The sequence below is a fragment of the Ahaetulla prasina genome, chromosome 5 (genome assembly GCF_028640845.1).
Source record: "Ahaetulla prasina isolate Xishuangbanna chromosome 5, ASM2864084v1, whole genome shotgun sequence".
In the NCBI taxonomy this organism is placed as follows: Eukaryota; Metazoa; Chordata; class Lepidosauria; order Squamata; family Colubridae; genus Ahaetulla; species Ahaetulla prasina.
In genome coordinates, this window is record NC_080543.1 from 28,246,633 (window position 1) to 28,271,709 (window position 25,077).

A 25,077-nucleotide genomic window follows, 5' to 3' on the forward strand; every position below is an offset into this window, starting at 1 on the left:
GTGAATAAAGAAAACACATTTATACTAATAGTACCAGCACTGACTTAAGGTAAAAGTTCTCTTAAAGGTAAAACAATAAAAACAAAATTGATGTGAACTTAGCATTAATTATCCTACACTCTATCATAACATAAAAGCAAAACAAATTACTTCTAGCTCCATAAAAAATAAAACTAACGAATAAGAGCTTCAGATTTGATTTGAGGTTTTTTGGTTTTTTTACCTCTGCCCTTTGTACATGCTCCCAACAGATTCACCACATTAAGATGATGGCCTATATGTGTCAAAATCTTCAATTCGGTCATCAGAGCTTTATATTCACTTGCTGTTGCTCCTTCTACAAGGATAAGATAAATTACGGTATTAGAGGGAAGGATTGAGTGCCAGCTCCATGACTAGGTCTTTCTGGTCTAGATTGCCAGATGGTTTTATTCCTAGCCAATGCTTCTTGCTGAACTTCAGAACACTTCATTGCTGGGGTTCTTTTAATAGTTGGAAATTCAGACTGCAATTATGTCACCTGTTCCAGAAACTTAAACTTGGGACTGCTGTGCAACTGGCTGTTCTCTCCAAGTTGGAGCAAGTTATTTCTTAGTTGTTGGATCCTTTTTTTGTATTGGAGACCTGCCTTTCTTCCTTTTCAGTTCACTCTATTTACGTATATGGAATTTGTTGATGTCAAATCTGGATCTGGAGATGTGGATGATGTTCCAGGACACCCATGGACCTGGCTAAGGGTTGAGTTTGTCTATAAACCTTTCACCCATAGGCCAGCAGTTAATCATTTCAGCTTTTATAATTTAATGCTTAATGAGGGAGAAAAAGAGAGAGGGAGGGACGGAAAAGAAGCTACAGTGATTATACTTCAGCCATTTTCAAAAGCTGTTGTCTATCACTATATTGTCCCAAAAATGCAATATATTAAGTAATAAAAGTCCAACAATTTACAAATTTTGAACATTTGAAAATGAGGATGCATTCATTTTGATTACTCACAACTATGAATCAAATTTTATGCCCCATAAATATAAGGATTTTCTCGACATAAGCTCATCATACCTTTCAGCATTTTCACAGCAACTACTTTGGACGTGGGTGATTTTTTAATTCCGAATGCAACTGCTTGCACTACTTTCCCAAAAGCACCTCTCCCAAGTGTCTTCCCTGCATCAAAAAGAAATCACAGTTGTTTGTGACATTATTTTTAAAAGTGAGACAGCTTTGGGTAAAATTACAATATTATATTCTCCAATAAGCTTTAAAGTTTTCTCGGTATGAACCAGTGGTGGGTTTCAAAATTTTTTACTACTAGTTCTGTGGGTGTGGCTTGGTGGGTGTGGCATGGCTTCATGGGCATGGCAGAGGAAGGATACTGTAAAATCTCCATTCCCACCCCACTCCAGGGGAAGGTTACTGTAAAATCCCCATTTCCTCCCAGTCAGCTGGGACTTGGGAGGCAGAGAGTAGATGGGGGCGGGGCCAGTCAGAATTTTTACTACCGGTTCTCCGAACTACTCAAAATTTCCGCTACCGGTTCTCTAGAACTGGTCAGAATCTGCTGAAACCCACCTCTGGTATGAATGTGGCAGCATTCTACCAAAAATGCATGAATATACAGAATGTGTGATAAAATGAACTGGTATTATATTGATCTAGATGAAATTATTTTAACTGTAGGATTTTAAGTTGTGAGAAAAATAGGAAGAGAGACTCAATATGGTCCCTAAGGCAGAAATTACTCCTTGTGACCCTTTTTGATCCTGTGTATTCTAGCTCTGCTGTTGTGATTTTGGCAACAACATGAATATCTGAAATGTTTCTGGGTTATATTAAGAAAGATTTTTAACAAATGACAAATTGTCTAGAAATTCCAAGAAAATTGCACTACAAAACAGAAAAACATTATCTCAGCCAATCTCTTGGGCCAACGCACTGTTGTCATAATCTGGCTAGTACAGCCAAGTTCGTATTCATATTTTAAAAGTTTTTAAAATAAAATTCATTGATTTTTTATTTTCTCCTGGAACCTGGTCAACATGTTTTACAACTCTGCTTGTTTTTTGTTTTTTTTTGTTTTTTATAAAAAGTTTTATTTTTACAATCATATCAAATAATTCATCCAATGTACAGTTATATACAATTAGTCGGGCTTGCCCAGTCACCACCACCCTTTTTAACACTCTTCCCTCTTCTACCTTCTTTTACTTTCCAAACCTTCCTCTCCTTCTCTTATCTACATCCTCCTCCTCCACCCTACACCTTCCTTCTCCTCTACTATCCCTCTTCCTTCCTCTTCTCCTCTTTCCTACCTCCTACTCTCTTTTCTCCCCCCCCACCGTTCTAAAATGGTAACTATGCAGACCCGACCCTACATTAATTATATTTCTTCAATAATCCCTGTACATTAACCATCACTCCATCTCTACCAAACCCCCCAATTCCCTCCCCTTACCCCCACCCCCACCCGACTTCCCAGAACAAAATGCAGGGTATCAAAACTAACAATCATAATCCAAAATAATTCCTAAATTATAATCTTTAGTCACACCACACTTAGTCACACTCTCAATTCCCTCTCCTTCAAAAATATATCTAATACAAAATATTTCCTAAATTTACTCATATGCTATTCGATATTTTTTTTTATCTGATACTTATTTTAAATATAATCAATCCACATTTTCCATTCTAAAATATATTTTTCTAGTATATAGTCTTTCAAGTAAGTGGAGATTTTTGTCATCTCTGCCAGATTTGATACTTTGAGTGTCCATTTGTTGTTTTGTTTTGTCCATTCTTCGATTGTAGGTAATTCTTCTTTCTTCCAATACTGAGCAATCAAAAGTCTTGCGACTGTTATTAAGTTCAAAATCAATTTAGTCTCTATAGCTGTATAGTCCATAATTATTCCTAATAGAAAGAACTGCGGAGCAAACTTAATCTTCTTTTTCGAAATATTCTGCATGATCCACCAGCCTTTAATCCAAAATACTTTAACTTTTTTACAAGTCCACCATATATGGTAATAAGTAGCATCTTCACAATTGCATCTCCAACATTTAGCAAGATCTAATATGTGTTTCTTGTAAACAGGTAATGTCATTTTTAAATTATTTCAAATAATGAAATACTTTCCTTCTCTTCTGCGGTGAATTCAGGCCATTAACATTCCAAGATAATAGTTTAATTGCCATTATCGGCCAAAGGAAACTTTTGGAACACCAGCCGCAGATCACATTTTACTTTAGGCCTTGCTCCTCCACTATTTCCATTGTAGTAGTTGCCAGTTGTTGTTGTGCCTTCATCTCTTGTTCCTTGCGTTTAGCAGCAGCTCTAGTCAGCCTTTGTTCTTTTGAATCTAAACCCGTCGTAGGTATTTCCAACACTTGTAATAAATCTTCTTCCATCACAATCTGTTCTTGTACCTGCTTCACTTCTCTTTCCTTCACTTCAGCCTCCCTTCTTCTAGCTTCCAATGGGGGAAGACTTCCAACTTTTAATACCTCAACATAAAATTCTCTTGCTTTTCCAACCGTATTGAAACGATGTACTTTCCCTGCATAATATACTATTATACCAGTTGGAATATCCCATCTATATTCAATCTGATGTTTTTTAAGTTCATTCACCAGGAAGGCAAATTCCTTCCTAGCCCTTAACATTTTGGTGGAATTTCCTTTAATATCAAGATATCTTGACCAGCAATCTGAATCTTCTCCCCTTATATGAAGCTTGCAAAATCTGATTTCTCACTATTCTGCTTGTAAAATAAATAACAACATCCCTTGGCAACTTTTTTTGCCTTGCTATCCAAGAATTCACACGATATATTTTTTCAATTTGATAAGCCACATCTGCTGGACGAGCTGCTAATATCTCAGCAAATACTTCAGAAAAAATTTCCCTTAAATTCTCTTCCTTATTTTCTTTCAAACCTCGGATTCTAAGAGCAAATTCCATATTTCTGTATTGTATCAAAACTATTTCATCCTCTGTCTTTTCCATTTTACTTTGAAATTCATCCATTTTATTTTCTAATTTTGAATTATGTTGCTTAATTACTTCAACCTCTGCTTGTTTAAGGCCAAAGGCCCGAGATAAAAACTTTCCCCAAACTATTTTTGAGATCTTCTGCTAGGACCCTTTTTCTGGTCTTCCTTTTTGAGGTTCAATATAAGTGTTTGTCAGCAATGGCACCCATACTATATAGCAGGGATCTCCAACCTTGGCAACTTTAAGCCTGGTGGACTTCAAAGCTGGCTGGGGAATTCTGGGAGTTGAAGTCCTCCAGGCTTAAAGTTGTCAAGGTTGGAGACCCCTGCTATGGAGCACCTTTTCTGTAGAATTTATCTAGGGCCTACACTGTGAACATTTCAGCTCTTACTTGAAATAGCTTTGAAAAGGTAAGAGAGAAGAGATAGTAAAAAAAATAAAATTGCTGTGGGATCAATGAAATTCAATAACCCTTCTTTGTTGAGTATGGACAAATTGGAAAGTCCTAGCTGATAATGCTTTCTATTGAACTCTTGCACTGAGTAGGAGGCTGGACTCCTAAATAGCCTCTCCTACATATGATACTAGGGTTCTATATTACTGTTCATTTGTTCCTATATATATAGACTGAAGATTTTGCATTTTTTTTAAAAAAGTCCATTAATATTTCATTTACACGCTGAAATAAACAACTCATAAACCTCATTCTGTGGGCCTTAAGCACCACAAGGGTATTGTTGTATTATAACATTGACATATTTTTCTAGGCATGTCTTCCATCTGAAGAATCTCAGTTTCACAGAAAAATCTAATAAAACTCCCTTACTCCTACCCCCATTCTTGGTTGTTGGTCCCCCCCCCCCCCGTATTCTGGTTTCAGTCACATTACATTTTACTGCCAAATGTAGGCTCTTAAGGGTTTGTTGAACATACTTGAAAACTTTAAGACCTTGATGAAATTCGCCTTGTTTTATAAAATGCATAAACTCTCCCCAAGGGCATAGGAAGTTAATTACACAGAAAGCAATTTTATTACTAAATGAAAAGTGAGCTACAACTCATTTGAAGCAATGGCAGAATATACTCTAAAGTTTTCTTTTTCCTAGCTACAATGCACTGTTAAGTGGTATGGGGCCAGAAGGCGACCATGGCTTTTCATTAAGGAGGATGAGTGAGAAGCTAATGCGAATGTAAGACAAAGTGCACCACTAGTGAGTGACACTGCTTTGTGTAAGGGATCATCTTCTTCACCAGAAGGAACCAATATGGCCTTTGGAAATGATTGGGATTCTCTGTGATTATCCTAGATATTTTATAATGTCTTATTTGCAGTTTCATTTGTGAAGAGATTTAGGAACGGTTGCACATTATCGAGAACTCTCCATTTCCAGTAAGGAAACTGCCTTATACCAGACCAGATACTTGGACTATATAGCCCAGTTTTGGCTATTTTGATTAACAGGGTATATTCAAGATTTTGTAATAATTCCCATCACCCATCTCCTTCCACTTATGACTGTGACTTTGTTGCTTGTATCCTTACGATTTATACTGATTTTGATTGTTTCCTGATTGCTTAATTGTAGCCTATGACTATCATTAAGTGTTGTATCATTAAGTGTTAAATTTATACCTTAGTAGGAATAAGAGCAACAAAACAATCTCTCTGGATCTGGACCTATCATGTAGGCCAGGAATATCCAACCTTGGCAACTTTCAAGACTACCAGTGTAGTTCCAATTTCCACAAACATTTAGTGAAAAACACTAAGATTCATATAATCACTTTCTATTATGAGCTTTTTTTTTAACTGTTGAAGAAGGAAAATATGTGTGAGGCTAAAAATGAGAAGCTCCACAAGAACATGTCATGTATGGTAGATAATAGCTGTCTGTGCTGCCAAGGTCAATATGAGGTTGGACTGATTCCCCTGTAGCTGAGATTTGGGCAAAAGATGATTTAGCAACATGGTGAATTCAGCCAACGTTTCAAAATCTGTTTTTCATTCATGATCACAACATTCTTTCCTTGTTTATGCCATTCCGTCTCCCCTTCCCATCTACAAACACACAACACTTACGCGGTTCTTAGTTCTGATCTGGACCTTAACTCCTAACTACAAGCCTGAATTTAAGGAACTGAATTAACTCCACCTTGAGCAGCACAAATAAATGATAAGCATAAGAACCATTGTGGCTTCTTAGCAAATTTGCTTGGGTGATATTTGTGCTCATTTTGGAAGACCCATATTTGTTTCATTCATGCTTTATATTTTTAAGTTAATGCACTTGAAATCTATCAGTGCACTTCCTTCAACAAATGAGGTCAGTGTCATAATGTCAAAGGAATCAAGATTTCACAGTGCAGCTTTTTTTATTTTTTTTATTTATTATTTATTTATTTGTCAATCGTATATAAGATAACAGGTAAAAGTATAAACATAATTTGGATACATGAAAAGAGTAAGTAAAAAGGAATATTTGGACAGGGACGGTAGGCACGCAGGTGCACTTATGCACACCCTTTACAGACCTCTTAGGAATGGGGTGAGATCAACAGTAGACAGTTTAAGCTTAAAGTTTTGGGGCTTTGGGGAAGAAACCACAGAGTCAGGTAGTGCATTCCAGGCATTGACCACTCTGTTGCTGAAGTCATATTTTCTGCAATTCAATTTGGAGCGGTTTACCTTGAGTTTATATCTATTATTTGCTCATGTATTGTTGTGGTTGAAACTCAAGTAGTCATTGACAGGATTTTCAATTGATTTTTTTTTTCCAATTTTCATTCCAGGATTCCCTGCTCTAGAAACTGGCATGGAGGATGAAAGGAAAAAAAAAACAAACCCTGTGCCTCTAATGAGGAAGGTTTTGACAATATCAGTGCATGTATCATTAGGCGAACTGAAGCAGCACTTTGAACAGCAAAGACTGGCCTGCACTGGACTCAAGCCACAATTCTATCTATACTTTCTAATCTGCCTATTCAGCCACTGCATTGCACCTACACACAGTTCTAGAAGAGAACTTCCGAGCAATGCATTGTGAAAGGCATATATAGCGGCCGCACATATAAAAATGCTACCTTAAAGCAAATATCTATGTAGAGAATTTCTATGGCTTTCCAACTTGAACACTGGAACCCTTTAAACAAATCCCTGCATAGCCCTGAGGAAATTATTCCTGTAGAAAATCTCAGCTTTTGAGAATGTAATATCCTTGTTCAGTTTTTATGGCCAAATTTCATTCAACTAGAACATTCTGTCAGACTGTAACCTGGACACATCTAAATCAAAATTTGTTTTGAAGGTAGAATTCCAATTTTTCAGGTTGAAAGAAAATATTAACATAGGCACTCAAGTACTTCCAACTCACACAATTTTCAAAGTAGATAAAAAGGCAAAATGTAATACAATAATGTAATAATTGCAAGTGTGATTGATGCGGGATATCTTTGTGAAATACTGAGATCTTAAGCTGGAATATTATATGAGTGCTGTTTTCTGCATTCCAAGCAAGAACCTATTTTAACGTCCATACCCTTCTCTAAGAAACTCGAACATTTACTGTAACTGTGATAAATATAATTTTACTATGTGCACATTCAAGACAGAAATCTTGTTGTTGTTTTTACCCTGTTTCCCCCAAAATAAGATATCCCCTGATAATAAGCCCAATCGGGCTTTTGAGCACACTTGAACAATTCCTAATTCAAATACTACATATATCTTCAAAAGGAGCAGGAAAATGCAGGATCCACTGGAATTACGATTATTTAGATTTAATGTAGCTACCTACTCCAGTGTATTTGCTTATAGATTGTATATGACTACTTATATAGAAAGGAAAGAAACATACCTAATTAATCATCCCAATTTACCGGTAATACTTCCCTTGATTAAAAAAATTCTCATCCAAGTTTTAGTCAATGAATCAAATGAAGAAAAGTACATAGATAACCAGCATTTTTAAATTCTCATGCTACTCATTCAAAATAATATAGATATATTTACCCAACTTAAGCCTTTCCCGGGCAAACTCCCATTTGCTGGCCTCATAAGGAAGCCGTTCACATTGTTCATCTAAGGGGACTTCTTCAGGATCCATTATGATTGACAAGTAGTCTGTCTTTATTTCGGAGGAAGCAGGCTAGAAAAGAATGATTAAATTCCTTTGTCACTATAGGACATAAAAGCAATTCCGACAAAGTTGTTCTGATTCTGGTCAGGAAAATGGTAGATTAATTAGCGATGATTGCAGAAGCAACTCACATTACAGATGTACATTTTCTGTGCCAAAACACAAGATTCTCAAGATTCTTCACTTTAATTGTGTCATATAGATTTTCATTATGGCCACATTTTGTACCACTGTCTCTCACTTATTGGACGCTTGATTTCTTTTTTCATTTTATTAAATCCATATTTTAAAAAATCCTCAATAATAGCCATGCAATAGAGATTCAAGCCTGTATTTTCAAGCAAGGGTATTTTGAGAAGATGACTAACCTTGACCCCTAAAAATAGATTTGGCTGACAGCCATTCACAAAACAAAATTCTGGCATATGCAACAGATAAGTTCAGCTGTCAATGTTTGTTAAAAAAAAAAAACGAGAGAGAGAGAGAGACCAAATGTGGTTTAAAAGTTGTGCAAGGCTTGGATGTAATCTGCAAAACATTAATCAGTAACATTTTGTGCATGCATTTTTCAAATGTTCAGGAATTTGCATTTCCCTCTAGACTTCTGCATTCACGATCTTGTTCCCCCACAATCATTGCTAAAAGTAATTTAGAATCACTAGCCTGTGGGAAGGATTAAAACTGTAATCCTATACATACTTCTTTCTGAAGAAGCTTTACTGATTTCGGAGAGATTTAGGCATGAGTCTCTATACAGATGATCAAGCTAATTAATCTTGATTCAGAGAAAAAAAAGAACAAGTTCCAGCCTGTGCTCTTGATGACACAATCACTTTGCAAGATACTTAAATGAACTATTTGTATTTATTGATCTAATAACTGCTTTCTAAATTCAATTTTAGAATGCTAATTAGCTTATTTTTAAAATATAAAGGTAGTATGAACACAAAATGTTTATAACATGGGCACTTTTGAAATCATGCTTCTTATCACTCAGTTTAAAAGATATGGAGATACTATTCTTTCCCCTATCAGATGGAAAACCCGATGTCTTCTGGATTCCATCTATGATTCAGTGTGAATCCAGCAAACAAGCTGAGGTCAAGTTTCTATTGACCTCCCACATCTTAGTATGGTTGAAAAGATCCCAAAGATCAGTCTAGGCAGGGGTGGTATTGACTTATCTTGACTACTGGTTTGCAAATGTGAGCAATCACCTCCGCGCATGTGCAGGACCTTCTGCGCATGTGCAGAGCATAAAAAAAAGGACATTATGACATCCGGGTGGGTGGGCGGAGCCTCCCGCAACCCCAGCTACCAGTTCACTCAAACCGGGTAGAACTGGTAGAATCCCACCACTGAGTCTAGGCATTCAGTGTGAGGCTGTTTTTCATTGTCTCTGGGATTACTAAAGTGTTGGATGTCTAATGGAAATCACATCCACATTTTATTCTGGTTCTCTCCCTCAGGTTACATCAACGTTCTGTACCATTATGAGTCTAACAATATTTCAGAAGATGCAGGCACAGATGTGGGTCTACTTAATGCCTGAACAGCATTTTGTAATTTCCAGGACTGGTGGTATATCTGCAGCAGTCAGAAGTAACCAAAGGGGGACGACTTCCGGTATCCGGTGGCAACGGACGTCTGGAAGGCTTCTCCTGCCTCCAGTGTCCGAATCCGGCCGCCGCCGAGGCCCTCAGGGGCCAGGTGTTCCGAAAAGGACACCTGCCGCACGGACGGCTCGCCAGGGGTCTCCCAGCCGACATACAGGACTGTGGGGACCGATGCTGGCGCGTCCTAGGCTCGGCGGGGTTCGAGGCCACAGGCCGCCATTATTTTGGTCGCTTGCAGGCACAGTGCCCAGTGACACGGGGCTTTGGATTTATAATTGCAGCAGCCTGGTGGTGAACAGGAACGGAGAAGAATTGAGGAATGAAGAAGGAAGGGATATCGGCAAACGTGAGTGGAGTGCTCCGGAGTGCGGGGGTTTTCTCCCCTGCGACTGGAAGAATCTGAATCACTTTGGAGAGAGGAGAACTTAAAATAACAAGATTACGGTTTTGTGGAGCTCTGGAGAAGAGGTGATGGAGAAATTTAGGAGGGAGGTTTGAGGCCCCTCCTCTGAGGAACAATGGTGGCGTCCAGCTTCCGCCTTCACTATGAGAATCTTGATGACATCACTTCCCTTGACTTCCTGGTTGACTAACTGTACTCTGGACTCGTTGCTCCTGTGAGTGCCCCTGGTGGATCCGGAGGAAATTATAAGGATACTGTGCTTGCCTGAGGACTTTAAAAATTTTTTTAATGGCAAAGGTCAGAGACCAACTGCTGGAGAAATGGAGAATTTTGGAAAAGTTATCTAATATGGACAAGAAACTGGATGAAATAAGAGCAGAAATTGTGACTATCCAAAAGGATTTAAAGGATACTCAACAAGTCTCAGCAGAAAATAAGCAGAAAGTGGAAGGTTTGAGGGTGAGATGCGGGCAGTGCAGAAAAGAGGGGAGACGACAAGCAATGCTGTGCTTGGACTACAGATGGATAAAATGTCTTATTTCCTTAGGTTTCAAAATTTGGAAGAAGTGGACCAAGAAGATTTGAGAGATGTTGTGACTAAACTGTTGGGAGAATTTCTTGGGAGAGGTGTTGATTTTATGAATTGGGATGTGGATCGAGTTTATAGAGTTAATTCACAATATGCACGCACGCATGCAGTTCCTAGAGAGGTTCATGTCAAATTTGTGAAAAGAGAGACGAGAGATGAAATTCTTAGAAAACATAGGAGTGGGGCACTGACTTATAGGGGCAGGAGATAGCCATTCTGAGGCAGATTCCCAGACAGGTACGTGAAATGAGAAAGAAATATTACTTTTGTCAAGCAAATTGTACCAGAAGGGTAGGCTTCAGATGGCTGATGCCAGAGGATTGATGATTTTCCGGGAGGGCATTACGAAAAAAATTAGTACAATTGCGGAGGCTACGGCCTACGTGGAGGAACACAAAGCCCTCCTGGAATCAGATGACCCAGGAATTGAAGAAGGGGAGGTTATAGACCATGGGGCGGAGGCGGCTGCCGCTGTTGCGGCCCTGGAGTTGGGTCAGGCTGAACCCAGAGTTCTGAGATCCAAAACTAGGAGGTGACAAAGATATTTGGTATTGTGTTGGTTTTACTTATTCTCTTTCGTATGATATTCTGATTATTCTTGACCCTTCTTTATTGCGTATGTAAGATTGGTAAACTTAGCTACTCCGTATTACCTGCTTGCCATATGGCTGTTGTATGTGTTTAAAATTTTGAGTAAAATTCTTATCACGTATAAGAAAAATGAAAATTTACCATACCTGATATGTATTTGTATAAACTTTTTTTTGACCAATAAAAACTTTTTTTTGGAAAAAAAAAAAAAAAAAAAAGAAGTAACCAAAGGGATCTGAGCAGATCCCAAGTCCAGATTATGTCATGTTTAACTTTGTCAATGAGACATCATACAGTAGAAGAGTATTTCTACAGTAAGTCTTGTCTCGGAAGAAGAGAGGGGAAAAAAAGATCTATTTTAAAACAGCCAAAGATGAATGTAAGCTGCCTCCATGGGAAACCTGGGTTGAGATAAAGGCTACCTCAGGAGCAGGGGTGAAATCCAGCAGGTTCTGACAGGTTCTGGAGAACTGGTAGTGGAAATTTTGAGCAGTTCGGAGAACCGGTAGCGGAAATTTTGAGTAGTTGGAGAACCGACAAATACCATCTCTGGCTGGCCCCAGAGTGGGGTTTGAATGGAGATTTTGCAATATCCTTCCCCTGCCACGCCCACCAAGCCACGCCCACCAAGCCACACCATGTCACAAACCATGCCCACAGAACCAGTAGTAAAAAAATTTGGATTTCACCACTGCTCAGGAGGATGTGTTCGCTAAAAAGGAACATCTTTATGTTCTAATTAGAAGATACGATGATCAATGAGCCCTAAATCATGTATATTGTATGGAAGCCTGCTTGAGAAAATTTAAGCTGGTTAAGAGATGAGATATGGAAAAGAAAACACCAGGTGATATATTTTAAGAGACGGTGATAAATTATCAGAATTGTTTGAATTTTTGATAGGGGAATTTACTTCTTTATTTTTTTCCTTTTTTTGCCCCCCCTGTCTATTTTTTTCATGTTTTTCTTTTTTGTTCTCTTTTTTTGTAGTTTGTGTTAGCTTTTAGTTTTTAATTGTAATTTTAATAAAATTATTTTTTTAAAAAAAATATGTGCAACCTTGCACCATATGGGGAGGGGGGAGCTATCCAGGATCCCCACAGGATTAGTAAAGGGAAAGAGAATTGCATGGATGATTTATGTTGATCATTGTGGTGAAATCATTTGAGGAAGAAACAGGAGAATGTTGTGCTTTAAGCCAATACAATACAAAGCACACACACACAGAGAGATATACACACGGACGCATCCACTCACCCAGAATTTATGCTAAAAAAGGGGGGAGCGTACCGTAAGATACCATAAATACCTAGGCTTAGGTTCCAAGTCTGAGAGAATGTAGGCTTCTCCTAAATAGCTCTTTAGCAAAAGTTTTGTAAAATAAAAGGTAAAGGTTCCCTTCACACATATGTGCTGGTCATTCCTGACTCTAGGGGGCGGTGCTCATCTCCGTTTCAAAGGCAAAGAGCCAGCTCTGTCCAAAGACGTCTCCATGGTAATGTGGCCGGCATGACTCAATGCCAAAGGCGCACGGAACGCTGGTACCTTCCCACCAAAGGTGGTCCCTATTTTTTCTACTTGCATTTTTACATGCTTTTGAACTGCTAGGTTGGCAGAAGCTGGGACAAGTAACGCGGCACTAGGGATTTGAACCGCTGAACTGCCGACCTTTCGATCAACAAGCTAAGCGTCTTACCCACTAAGCCACCGCTAAGAAGAAATGAATTTGTGCTTCAGATAAAATCAATGGTGATAAGTTGATTAAACCCAACTTTACTTACAAGTATATCCAGCTTTTAGTGTATACTGGCCAATGGAGCATAGTTGTGTATGAAACTGGGAGTCTCTCTCACATGCATAACCCTGAAATATAAACTTCTGGCTAAAAGATACACTAAAGCAGGCATGTCGGTCCCACTAGCCACATGCAGCCCTGGCCAGCTAGTCATGCAGCCCCACAGGATCGTAAAAATATTTTAAAAATAAAGGAAGTTTATTTATATACATTAACTATATTATCTATTTTAGGGGTGTTAAACTCAAGGCCCGGGGACTGGATCCGGCCTGCAGGATGCTTAGATCTGGCCTGTGGGATCGCCCTGGAAACAGCAAAAGACTGGCCCGTGGTGCCTCTGCCAGAAAAAAGGGAGCTTGGGAGGACCATGTGCGGCCTTCCTGAGGTCCGTTTTTGCTGGCAGAGGGTTGTAGGAGGCCGTCGCAGCTGGAAATGGAGAATGGGAACTTGTTTTTGCTGGCAGAGCACTCAGGCCACCAAAGGCGCTCCTGACATGAGTGACATCAACCTGGCCATGCCCACCATGGCTGGCCGCCCCCCACATCCCCTAAAGTCAAACACAATCAAGTTTGACACCCCTGATATATTTTATATGAGGCAATTTCTCTCAATGCAGCTCAGGCAAGCCAAAAGGTTGGGCAACCACACTTCTAAAGTAACTTCTAAACTTCTAAAATAGAAGTTTTGGATGCCTTTGTCTTTACCCTTTTCAGCTTTCGTATGAAGAGAGTTAACAGGAGCCAGAAGAGTGTGGCTGCCAAACAGGTGCAGGTCAATGTTATTAGCTCCAGATTTGAGTTTTCAGATGTTCCTAAAAACAAGCAAGCAAACCAACAAGTTCATTGTAAATACCAGCATTAGTTTCTATAAAAATAAATCGAGAGCTTAACATATATTGAAATACATTTGTAGTACACAGCTATTTCCTTTTTAAGTGCCATCAGTTGAACCAGTAAGAGTGGCAACAGATATAATCACTGACTAACACAATTCTCTGAATTCCTGGCTATCATGTTGTTATATATATCATACTGCTATACTACACTGTATCATAGTATTACTATATAACTATAGTGTACTATATTACTGTGCTATACTGTATACCAGGGGTATCAAACTCACATCATCACAATGGCGTCATGTGATGTATCCAGACTTTTTTCCCCTTTGCTAAACGGGCGTGGGCCTGGCCAATGCGTGAGGCATCCAGCCCACAGGTTGGGAGTTTGACAGCCCTGCTGTGTACCACAGTATTATAGGTGCAATTTAAGTATAATAATGCCATTATAACCATTCTGAACCAATTGTAGTTTCAAGATCTTCTTTAAGGGTATTTTCAAATTAAGATGCCGATCTTAATTTTAAGAGGTCCAAATGAGTTAGACTGTTGGCTGCCCTCCATAGCCAAATGCCAAGAAAATAAGTGTTCGGTTTTAAGTTAACTGCTCTGAGGCTGCGGCTGGCTGCTTCATTGGAATCTGGATGGCTTCATTAAAACCTCCTCATCTGGCATCCTGCCTCCTTTTCAGAGATAAAGAAATAAGCTGACCAACTGAAGCAGCAGTGTCCATGGTCAAAGAGTCAAGATGGCAGCTGTGATGGTATGATCCCAAGCTTCCTCTATTTTTTCATGGGCATCACAACTTACAGAAAATGATGTACTTAATCTCTTACAAAGCCGATTCACAAGGCCATCACATTTTAATTCCTGTGAATCTCATTTAATCAAAAATAAACAACCTGAAACTAGATCAGGCCATCATCAAAACAAGAAACAGATGGACATTTTGCCTACTCAACAGAGATTTGCTTCTAGCACAGCAGTGGTGGGTTGCTACCGGTTTTACTACCGGTTCGCTGACTGTGCACTTCGTGCGCGCGCACACCAAACACACGCTGCAGGTGTGTGCACAGTTTGCAAAAACTTTCCACTTCCGCATTTCTACTGGGGAGAGCACAGCTAATTTGCACGGCAATCCACTCTGCCGTGCTAATCAGCTGAGAAGATAAAGGTAAAAAAGGAGCCCAGGTGGGCCAATCTGAACATAGGTAGGAACCGATTTGCTACCAAATGATCGTCGGTGCTACCAGTTCACCCAAACCACTGCGTACCAGTAGCAACCCACCAGTGTAGCACAGGTAGGAGAATGAAGTGCAAGAAAATTGATTGTTATAAATAGTTTTTGAATTTGATATACTACAGTCCGTTTAGAAAGGAGAACATAGTGTTGTTTTTTTTAATAATGAATCTATTTATCCGGGTTTTCAAGTCTTTAAAAATATATTCCTTCAAATCTTTAAAAATATATTCCAGGCCTTCTCACCTGAAAAAAACTGGCATATAATTAAAGTCTATCTAGAAATAATTTATTCATGCTAATTTCCATTCTCAGAGATGTTCTCAGAGAACTTCCATAATCTATAGTATACTTCAGAAACTCTCATGTATTCTTGTTGGAATTGTTGTGTAAGGATTCTGCATGCAAAAGGCCATGAATATAGTGTCAGTCAGAAATTGCTGGTCTAGAAGAAGTCATGTCTGCAAAATAGTTTACTTTATTATGTGTTATGGAAAATAAATGTTGTGAAGACAAAAGCTAATATGGAAGCTAATAAGTATATATTCTTAGATGGGTCCATTTCTGTCCATCCTCCCATACATTTTGCATGGTTCTTGGCACCATCTTCAATTTTCAGAAATTTCAGCAAATTAAATGATCTTAATGGTCTTAAGGCTGGATAAAGTGCAGAAGAGAAAGATCATATAAATAAAGAAGTGTTACAATGGACCTTCCAGATTTTCTCTTAATTTCTGGTCACATATGGTCTTCAACAACCTTACTAAAGCCTACACATGGTACTTTTTAATTTATAGAATGACCTACCAGAAATCGTCTCACATTCTATTTCCTCAAATTCGTATCCTGTACATTTAGGATATAAACCTTATCAGTGATTATTCAAAACAGGGTGTTGTTAACAAAAATTATGAAAAATCTTTTGTATATCATATATGTCAATCCTGATAAAAATGTATTTTGAATTGATTGAAAGAATCCTCACTATTGTGACATAGATAGTTCCATACTGCCATTTCTTTGTGCTATTATATAAAATTTCCAGTCTGCTTGTACTTTTTTTTGTTTGTTTACATTTATATCCCGCCCTTCTCCGAAGACTCAGGGCGGCTTACAGTGTATAAGGCAATAGTCTCATTCTATTTGTATATTTTTTACAAAGTCAACTTATTGCCCCCCCCAACAATCTGGGTCCTCATTTTACCTACCTTATAAAGGATGGAAGGCTGAGTCAACCTTGGGCCGGGCTTGAACCTGCAGTAATTGCAGGCTACTGTGTTCTGATAACAGGCTTCTTAACAGCCTGAGCTATCCCGGTACTTCTTGCACATTCAAGAGTTTCTCAGGATAGTAATAAGTACAATGAATTGCTTTGAATTGTCAAGTCAGTGCAACATCGTGTGTATTCAGCTGCTCAGTGGTCACAAGCTAACTTGTTGCTTTATATATGTTAACATTCTCCATCAATAATAGATGTGTTTATTTAATTTTTAAAAGATGGTTTTTATCCTATCTTTATAAGTAGTTCATGGCACTAAACATACCTAATACTTCTTCCTTATCTTCCTATACAGTGAGCTGGGCTGAGAAAGTGTAACTGGCCAAAAGCCACTCAACTGGCTTTCACTCCTTAAGGGAGGCCTAGAACTCACAGTCTCTTGGTTCCTAGGCCAGCACCTTAATCACTACTCCAGACTGGTTCTGATCCCAACTACGTATCTCAAAAGCTAAAATCCTTAGATAAGATGTTCTATGTGTTCGTGGCCTGATCAGATTCTGCATGATGAAGCACCACAAGAAACATACAAATCTCATTATGAATGATTGAAGAGGTGTAAAAAGAGAGGAGAAAGGAAGAAAAAGAGTAGAATCTAAATTGAAGAAAAAAATATTAATTATAACATAATTCTCTTCATACATCTCCAGTAAAATATTTATTTCACTTCTTGAGCTTGTATCCCAACAATATATAGAATTTCTTTAAAACTTCCTGTAACTCTGACATTCTCTTCAAATGTCCTCTTAGTTTAGGACAGAACATCTGCTGAGCAAGCGCTGGAACAGATCTGGAATATGATTTTCCAGGAATGTGTCTTGCTGTTCAGTCTTCCAGCCCACTGTCATTCTTGGCAAAAGAAAGAGGGAATGATTAATGTCTTCCTTGTGGGGGTTCTTGACTAGCCCAGAGGTCTATAATGCCTATTTTAAGTGACTTTATGAAGGGGCAGTCACATTCTTGGTTTCCTTCAACCGTTTTGTTTCTAAGGCAGCTTCTTCATAGTATTACTCAGATTCCTACCTATCATTTCTGGTATACTGTAGTTCTTATCAGAGTGTGTGAAAAAAGTAAGACTTGAATAAATGTTTATTAAACCTAACAATAGCCTACAGTCATTCAGAGTCACTTGAAAATGACAGTAAAGTTTGGGTCTTGTAATGCTAGTCCGAGGCAGTACATTGAAAGACACAGAAAGTTATATTTAGAAAGTTCCCAGAAAGAATGAATTAAACTTTTATCAAGGTTAAAAATCAACAACCTAAGACAAAGAAAAAGAAGAAAATATTGATACAAAAGCTAGATTGAGATGCACATAGTCAATTTCACATTTTTATGGGAATATCTCAAATGTTGATGGACTATCTCTTCTTTCTTTCTTTCTTTCTTTCTTTCTTTCTTTCTTTCTTTCTTTCTTTCTTATTTACTAATTTACTTATTTATTTATTGAATAGATGTATAAGCTGCCTATTTTAAAACAGAAAACTGCTCATGATCTCATATTGGCTTTTAAATGCTGCACAGAATTTGGCTATGATATATACAATGTGTAAACTTCAATAAAATTATTATAAAAAAAGAAATATTTAGTAGAAGATAGGAATATTTTTTTTAATTATCTGGCAGTAAAAATATAATGGAATCCCTATGTATGGATCTTTACTCTAACCAGCATTTATTCATTAATAATCTTATTTATATTCCAGCTTCCTGATTTTGTTCTATTTCAATATTTTTGCTTCTTAATTTCCTCCCTCCCTTCCATCTCTCTCTCCTTCCCTCTTTCTTTCTTCTTTTTCCTTCCTTCCTTCCTTCCTTCCTTCCTTCCTTCCTTCCTTCCTTCCTTCCTTCCTTCTTTTCTTTTCTTTCTTTCCCACTTGGATCCCATTCAGTAATCCAGGTGTGCCTCAATCACATTTTTTTTTTTGCAAAAGAGTTTTAATATTGGCAGTTTTATTTTTGATCCCTTTCTTAATTGTCCCTATCATGAAAGTGACTAATAAGTTTATAAATAATTAAAAGGTGGAGCATCACTTTCATGGGTTCCAATTTTATACTCTAGAAATATTCCAAGATTAGGACACTTAATTGTTGAAAGCACTTGCTGAATCCTGCTCAGTCATCATCCCTTTTTGATACAAAAATAGTAGTCAGTACTATTTTTTTTAAGGAAATAAAAAGAGCAGACAGTTTCCTTCCTCTCTGAATCACAAACTGGGTTTTTTTTCCACAAATCTGTCAAACATAGGGACAATTCATTGATATGATCTCATTGACGCTCCTGTTCTTACTCCTCTTTGAAAAATATATGTACTGGCTTGGCAGTCACATAGACAGACAATTCATTAGCTTATCGTATGCTTGTTTACATGACCTGATCAGACTCAAAACACAGAGCTACACTATTAAAATTACCGGAGCAATGAATGATTTTAAGAGCAGCAACACCAGGTTTTGTCTGCTTGGGATAAGAACCCTGGAGATTATTATATATAATTGTTTTATGGTTTTATTGAGCTATTTAAAAACAGAATATAACTGGAAATAAAAGGACACTTAGATAAATCTACTTCTTGCAGTAGATTTTGAGAGAGAGAGAGAAATTGATTTTCTCAAATATCAATGCACATAGAAAACATGAATTTTTCAAAATTATGTGGTTTTATTTGGATAATTAAAGTAATTAAGAGGAATGATATACATAAACATGAAATACAGTGCTAATACATTGCTTTCACCTAGTCTTACAGGAAATGTGTAAACAGTATGATGAGAACCATGGTATAAAAGTAAGCTTATCCAGTAAGCTGTTTCATTTACTGTGTTCCATATTACAGCCTAGATTAGATAGATAGATAGATAGATAGATAGATAGATAGATAGATAGATAGATAGATAGATAGATAGATAGATAGTATATAGATGATGGATGGATGGATGAAAGGGTTGATGGATGGATGGATGGATGGACAGATAGATAGATAGATGATAGATCGATAGATAGTTAGTATATAGATGATGGATGGATGAAAGGGTTGATAGATGGATGGGTGGGTGGATGGATATTTAGATAGATATTTAGATAGATAGATAGATAGATAGATAGATAGATAGATAGATAGATAGATAGATGGATGGATAGATAGACAGATAGAAAGAAAGATGGGTGGGTGGGTGGGTAGATAGAGATAGATAGATGGTACATAAATGATGGATGGATGGATGGATGGATGGATGGACAGACAGGCAGGCAGGCAGGCAGGCAGGCAGATAGATGTGGGTGTAAATAGATATAGATTTATAGATACAGGGGTCCTAATCACTGGGTGTTAGCTGTTCCACAAGATATGACTTTGGGGTCCAAGAATTTGGTATGAATTTCTGGATGGGATTTGGAGCATGCCCTCCCTGATAGACCCAGTGTGGTGCATAAAAGCAAGGCTACACAGATAGTCCCACAAATAGTCTGTTCTTGTGCTATGTAGGGTGGTAATCCAGCACCATGTATTGGACTTGTCAACCTACTCAGAGGCCACAATTCTCAAACAAGAGCATACCAGTTTTAATGAATGAAAGAAGGAAGAAAACAGAAAATGACTTCAGGATGAATCAAATAGGTCACTCAGTTTATAGTCTGGAACAGGAAGTGAAGCAAGCAATGAAGCTAAATATACATGGCCCTTCTATTCTGACTCTTGTTTGTTGGAATGCAACAAAACTTATTTTCAGGTCAATATAAACACATTCTGATTAAGTGTTTCCCGTTAGCTGTCCTGTTGACCTAGTGCATTTCCTTTGCTAAAGCTTTGTTCAACAGAAATAAAAGCAGCATGTCCCAGATAAGATGCTCCTTACCTGTTTTTCTATGAAGAACAAGATCTCCTGTATAAAAATCAGTTGGGGATTTCAGGAAAGATCAAACAGGAAAAATCAAGCAACCCAAACCATTGCCTTAAGACTTCATTACCTTGTATTGTAACATAGGCTGAACTTGTCACCATTCCTTTCAGATTAGTGGCTATGCACTGATAGGATCCAGCATCGCTCTCTTGCACTCTTTCAATCAAGAGGCTCTGATTTCCTGGCCCTAATATTATACCTGCAGAATTGGAAAGATTCAAAATGAGTAGCTCATAAACATGGAGTGTAACCTGCCAAAGAAAATCCTATTATGATGGATGTTGGAGTTATAAGACAGTTCCAAAGTTGTGATATGCCCTGCGAAACAAAGACATAGAATAGAATAGAATAGAATAGAATAGAATAGAATAGAATAGAATAGAATAGAATAGAATAGAACAGAACAGAACAGAACAGAATAGAATAGAATTTTTTATTGGCCAAGTGTGATTGGACACACAAGGAATTTGTCTTAGGTGTATATGCTCTCAATGTACACAAGGGGAATAAAATACATTCATCAAGAATAAAAAGATACAACACTTAGTGATAGTCAAGGTTACTAATAAGCTATCAAATCGTACTAGGAAACAAATAAAAACAATATAAATTGAAAGATACAAGCAACATGATTATAGTCAGACTATTTACTGAATCTGCACTACTATTAATCGTTTCATAGTTCCCATCACCAATCTCTTTCCACTTATGACTGTATAACTATAACTTGTTGCTGGCAATCCTTATGATTTATATTGATATATTGATCATCAATTGTGTTGTAAATGTTGTTCCTTGATGAACGTATCTTTTCTTTTATGTACACTGAGAGCATATGCACCAAGACAAATTCCTTGTGTGTCCAATCACACTTGGCCAATAAAATTCTATTCTATTCTATTCTAATAAGTGGGAAGTGATAGATACTAGTAAGGAAGAAACGAATAATAGTAATACAGTCTTAATAAATAATTTGACAGTGTTGTGGGAATTAGTTGTTAAGCAGAGTGATGGCATTTGGGGAAAATCTGTCCTTGTGTCTAGTTGTTTTGGTGTGCAGTGCCCTATAGTGTCTTTTTGAGGGTAGGAATTGAAACAGTTTATGTTCAGAATGCAATGGGTGTGTAGATATTTTCACAGCACTCTTTTTGACTTGTGCAGGATACAAGTCTTCAATGGAATGCAGATTGGTAGCCATTGTTTTTTCTGCAGTTCTAATTATCCTCTGAAGTCTGTGTCTGTCTTGTTGGGTTACGGAACCAAACCAGAGAGTTATAGAGATGGAGATGACAGACTCAACAATTCCTCTGTACAACTGAATCAGCAGCTCTTTGGGCAGTTTGAGGTTTCTGAGTTGGCACAGAAAGAACATTTTTTGTGTGCTTTTTTGATGATGTTTTTGATATTAGGTGTCCATTTTCAGTCTTGATATATGATAGAACCTAGAAACTTGAAGGACTCTACTGTTGATACTGTGCTGCCTAGTATTGTAAGAGGTGATAGTATAGGATTTCTTCTAAAATCCACCAAATCTACAGATTTGAGTGGAAAGGACAATTGGGATTAGTGAGGAACATGTGGGCCCCTCTTTTTTTAAAAAAAGGAAATAAGATTCCTCCCTTTTTTTTCTACAAAGGAACTACACGTCCTGCAGGTTTAAAGCTGTGAATCTAGAAGATCTTTTTCCAAGGAGGGTCTTTCTGAACTAGAAAATAACCATCAATCCTTTGTATGTGAAGAGTTTGATATCATCCCTGCCAACAATATTTTTATCCATTGAATATAATTTTAGAGAAATTGGCACAAATAAATTTGCCCAGGATAAGAGGCAGATGTCTGCTGATTAATGTTCTTGGATGCTTGAAACTGAAATGTCATAGGTTTGTCCTTAAGTGTAATAGTGATACTGTATCCCTTGTACTGATTCTAATCAGGTTGCGTTAGATAATTATCCATTATCTCTGGTGGCATGTCCAAATGTGGATCTTCATACAGTGAAGTATAAAACCAGATTGGCCATTATGTCTAATACAGGAGTCTCCAACCTTGTCAACTTTAAGACTTGTGGACTTCAACTCCCAGAATTCTGTACAGAATTCTGGGAGTTGAAGTCCACAAGTCTTAAAGTTGACAAGGTTGGAGACCCCTGATCTAATATGTATGCAAATACTAATGTGAATTGTGTTCTTTGGTATAATTAATAATGAAATATATTTCTTTCATGAACAGTAATGAAGTAGTTGGTGACTTTTGATGACCAATGGCTATTAAGTAGAATTTGGGCACCTGATTATGCTCTGCATTGGGGACAGACTTTAGCCAACAAAATTATTTTGAGGTGAATTCCAAGCGTTTATCTATGATCTCCCTGTGAATAAAACACTTTGTTTATGATTGACTTGTTTCTCTTGTAGGTATGTTTTTATGCAAAAACATATTTAAGAAATATTACTGAAATGACAGAGGCTTGGGCACTCTTTTCTTTCTTGGGCTATGTCCTAAGAACTTTACCTTATATTGGAGCAAAGCATTGAAAGAGTGTTCATGTGAATATTCCAGCACAAGGGTACAATTTAAGAAGGTTTCAAGTTAGTTGAAATATCTAGAGTGCTGGTATATTATCACCATCTTTCTCTCTCTCTCCTTCTCCCTCTCTTTCTCTCACACACAAACACCCTAGAAAATTAGAATCTGAAAAAAGGCTAACCTAAACCTCAAGTCAAGGACAGGCTAATGAACAAGAGGTTTCTAAAATTGATGTAGAAGCAGTTCAACTTTGTGATCGGTAGCTCAGTATTGCAGAACTCAGTCATACTATTTCACATGAAGCAGAAAAATGCAAGGAATCTTAGGCAGAAACAAAAATCAATGGGTGCTGCACTCACCTGGCTCTTGATGTATCTGTTTGTTGTTTTTATACCACCATACCTGGGGCTCTGGCACACCATGTACAGAACACTGCAGGCTAAGAGAGTAGCTGGTGTTGACCACCTGATCAGTGGCATTCCGAAGGAGATATGGGGCTTCCTGAGCTATAAAACAAATTAACAAATCAATTAGTACATTCCTAATGCAATGGCATCATGTTCTGTTTCATCCCAATTGCCTGTTCTACATAGTGGTTGTTTGCCAATTTGCCTTCTACATACTTACACAAGTATCTCAGGGGTTTTTTTTGTGTTTTTTTTTTTAAGAAAAGCACCATTCCCATACCAGTAGAAGAAAATGAAAGTACAGAATAGAGAATGCAAGACTTATTGTTGCTGTGTGAATATTTTTATTGCATATATGAAAAGGCATAATCTAACTGCATAATCTTCTGCATATGTGTTTAGAAATTAATCACTTACCCTCAATGCTAGATTCAAAATTTTTCCATGACCACATAATCCTGGGAATATATTCCACTGAAGGATATGAGATTACCTCTATGTACTCATCCATAGGCTAGGACTGTATATTTAGGACAGGATAAGACAAGATGGATAGGATGGGATGGGATGGGACGGGACGGGACAGGACAGGACAGGATAGTATGGATAGATAGGATAGGATAGGATAGGATGGGATGGGATGGGATGGGATAGGATGCCTAAATGTATTTTTTTTCACTTGTAATCATTTATTAATAGGAATAAAATGCACTAGACAAATGAGCATAGCTGTAATATTTGGCAAGAGTTTTTACACCAATTTAACAGTAAATTCTCCATAAAAATGGAAGATTAATAATGGAAACAAAAGCAAAATGCCACAATTATCATGATAAAAATGTCAAAGAAATGCATAATTGGAAATTATGTATAATATAATTATACTATTAATACTGTCAGTGCAATCATATTGATAATTACTGGATAACACATTTGTACCCCAAGTGAAGTGTGATCATCTTATAAAGGGTTATGAATGATTTTATAAGTTGTGCACGCATCCATTTTATAAATGGAATAGCTTACATCCTGGGATGATACCTTTAAGAGCATCAAACAATGTCTGCCTATCCCAGATTCTTGGGAAAGACTTGATAGGTGGATAAAAAAAAGCTATCATATGTGTCTATGCATATATGTGTGCATGTGACATATAATTCAAGGTTTTTTAAGAATATACATATATCAAATGTAACACCTGATATATGCAGAATAACAGAATTGGAAGGGACCTTGGAGATCTTCCAGCCCAGTCCCCTGCTCAAGCAGGAAACCCTATACCAGTGTTGGTGAACCTTTTCAGCACCGAGTGCTGAAATGGGAGTGGGTGTGTGCGTGTGCGTGCGGGGGAGCGCCTGAAACCAGAAGAGCAGCTCCCTGGTGCTCATATGCGGGAGCAGCTCCCTGGTGCTCATATGCGGGAGCACCAGAACGGCAGTTCCCTGGCATGCCTGTGCGTGCTGGGAAGTTAAGCTTCCGATTTCTGGTGTGCACACATGCGTCTATCACCTGGTTTTCCGGTTTCTGGTATGCATGCACACTCGAAGACCAGCTGGCTGGCACACATGCACCAAAAACCGGAAGCTCAGCTTCCCGGTGTACGCATGCGCACCAGGGAGTTGCTCTTCCAGTTTCTGGCGGTCCCATGAAGACTAGCTGGCCACTGCGCATGTGCACACTGGAACCCAGAAGAACAATGGGCAACGGCTGGCGAACCTGGAGAGATGGGTCTGTGTGCCACTTCTGGCATGCGTGCCGTAGGTTCAC

The 25,077-nt window shown here is 37.9% G+C and overlaps 1 protein-coding gene across 1 annotated transcript in view; it reads right to left on the bottom strand.

The window, feature by feature from the left end:
- FLT1 (fms related receptor tyrosine kinase 1) overlaps positions 1-25,077 on the bottom strand; it is a 139,601-nt gene that overhangs the window by 24,829 nt on the left and 89,695 nt on the right. Inside the window, exons 14-19 of the mRNA XM_058185588.1 lie at positions 23,263-23,409; positions 20,445-20,576; positions 13,828-13,934; positions 8,003-8,138; positions 1,060-1,164; positions 224-337 (exon numbers count right to left, since the gene is read on the bottom strand). Coding sequence (XP_058041571.1) covers positions 224-337; positions 1,060-1,164; positions 8,003-8,138; positions 13,828-13,934; positions 20,445-20,576; positions 23,263-23,409 — 741 coding nt within the window. The remainder of the gene's footprint in view (positions 1-223; positions 338-1,059; positions 1,165-8,002; positions 8,139-13,827; positions 13,935-20,444; positions 20,577-23,262; positions 23,410-25,077) is intronic.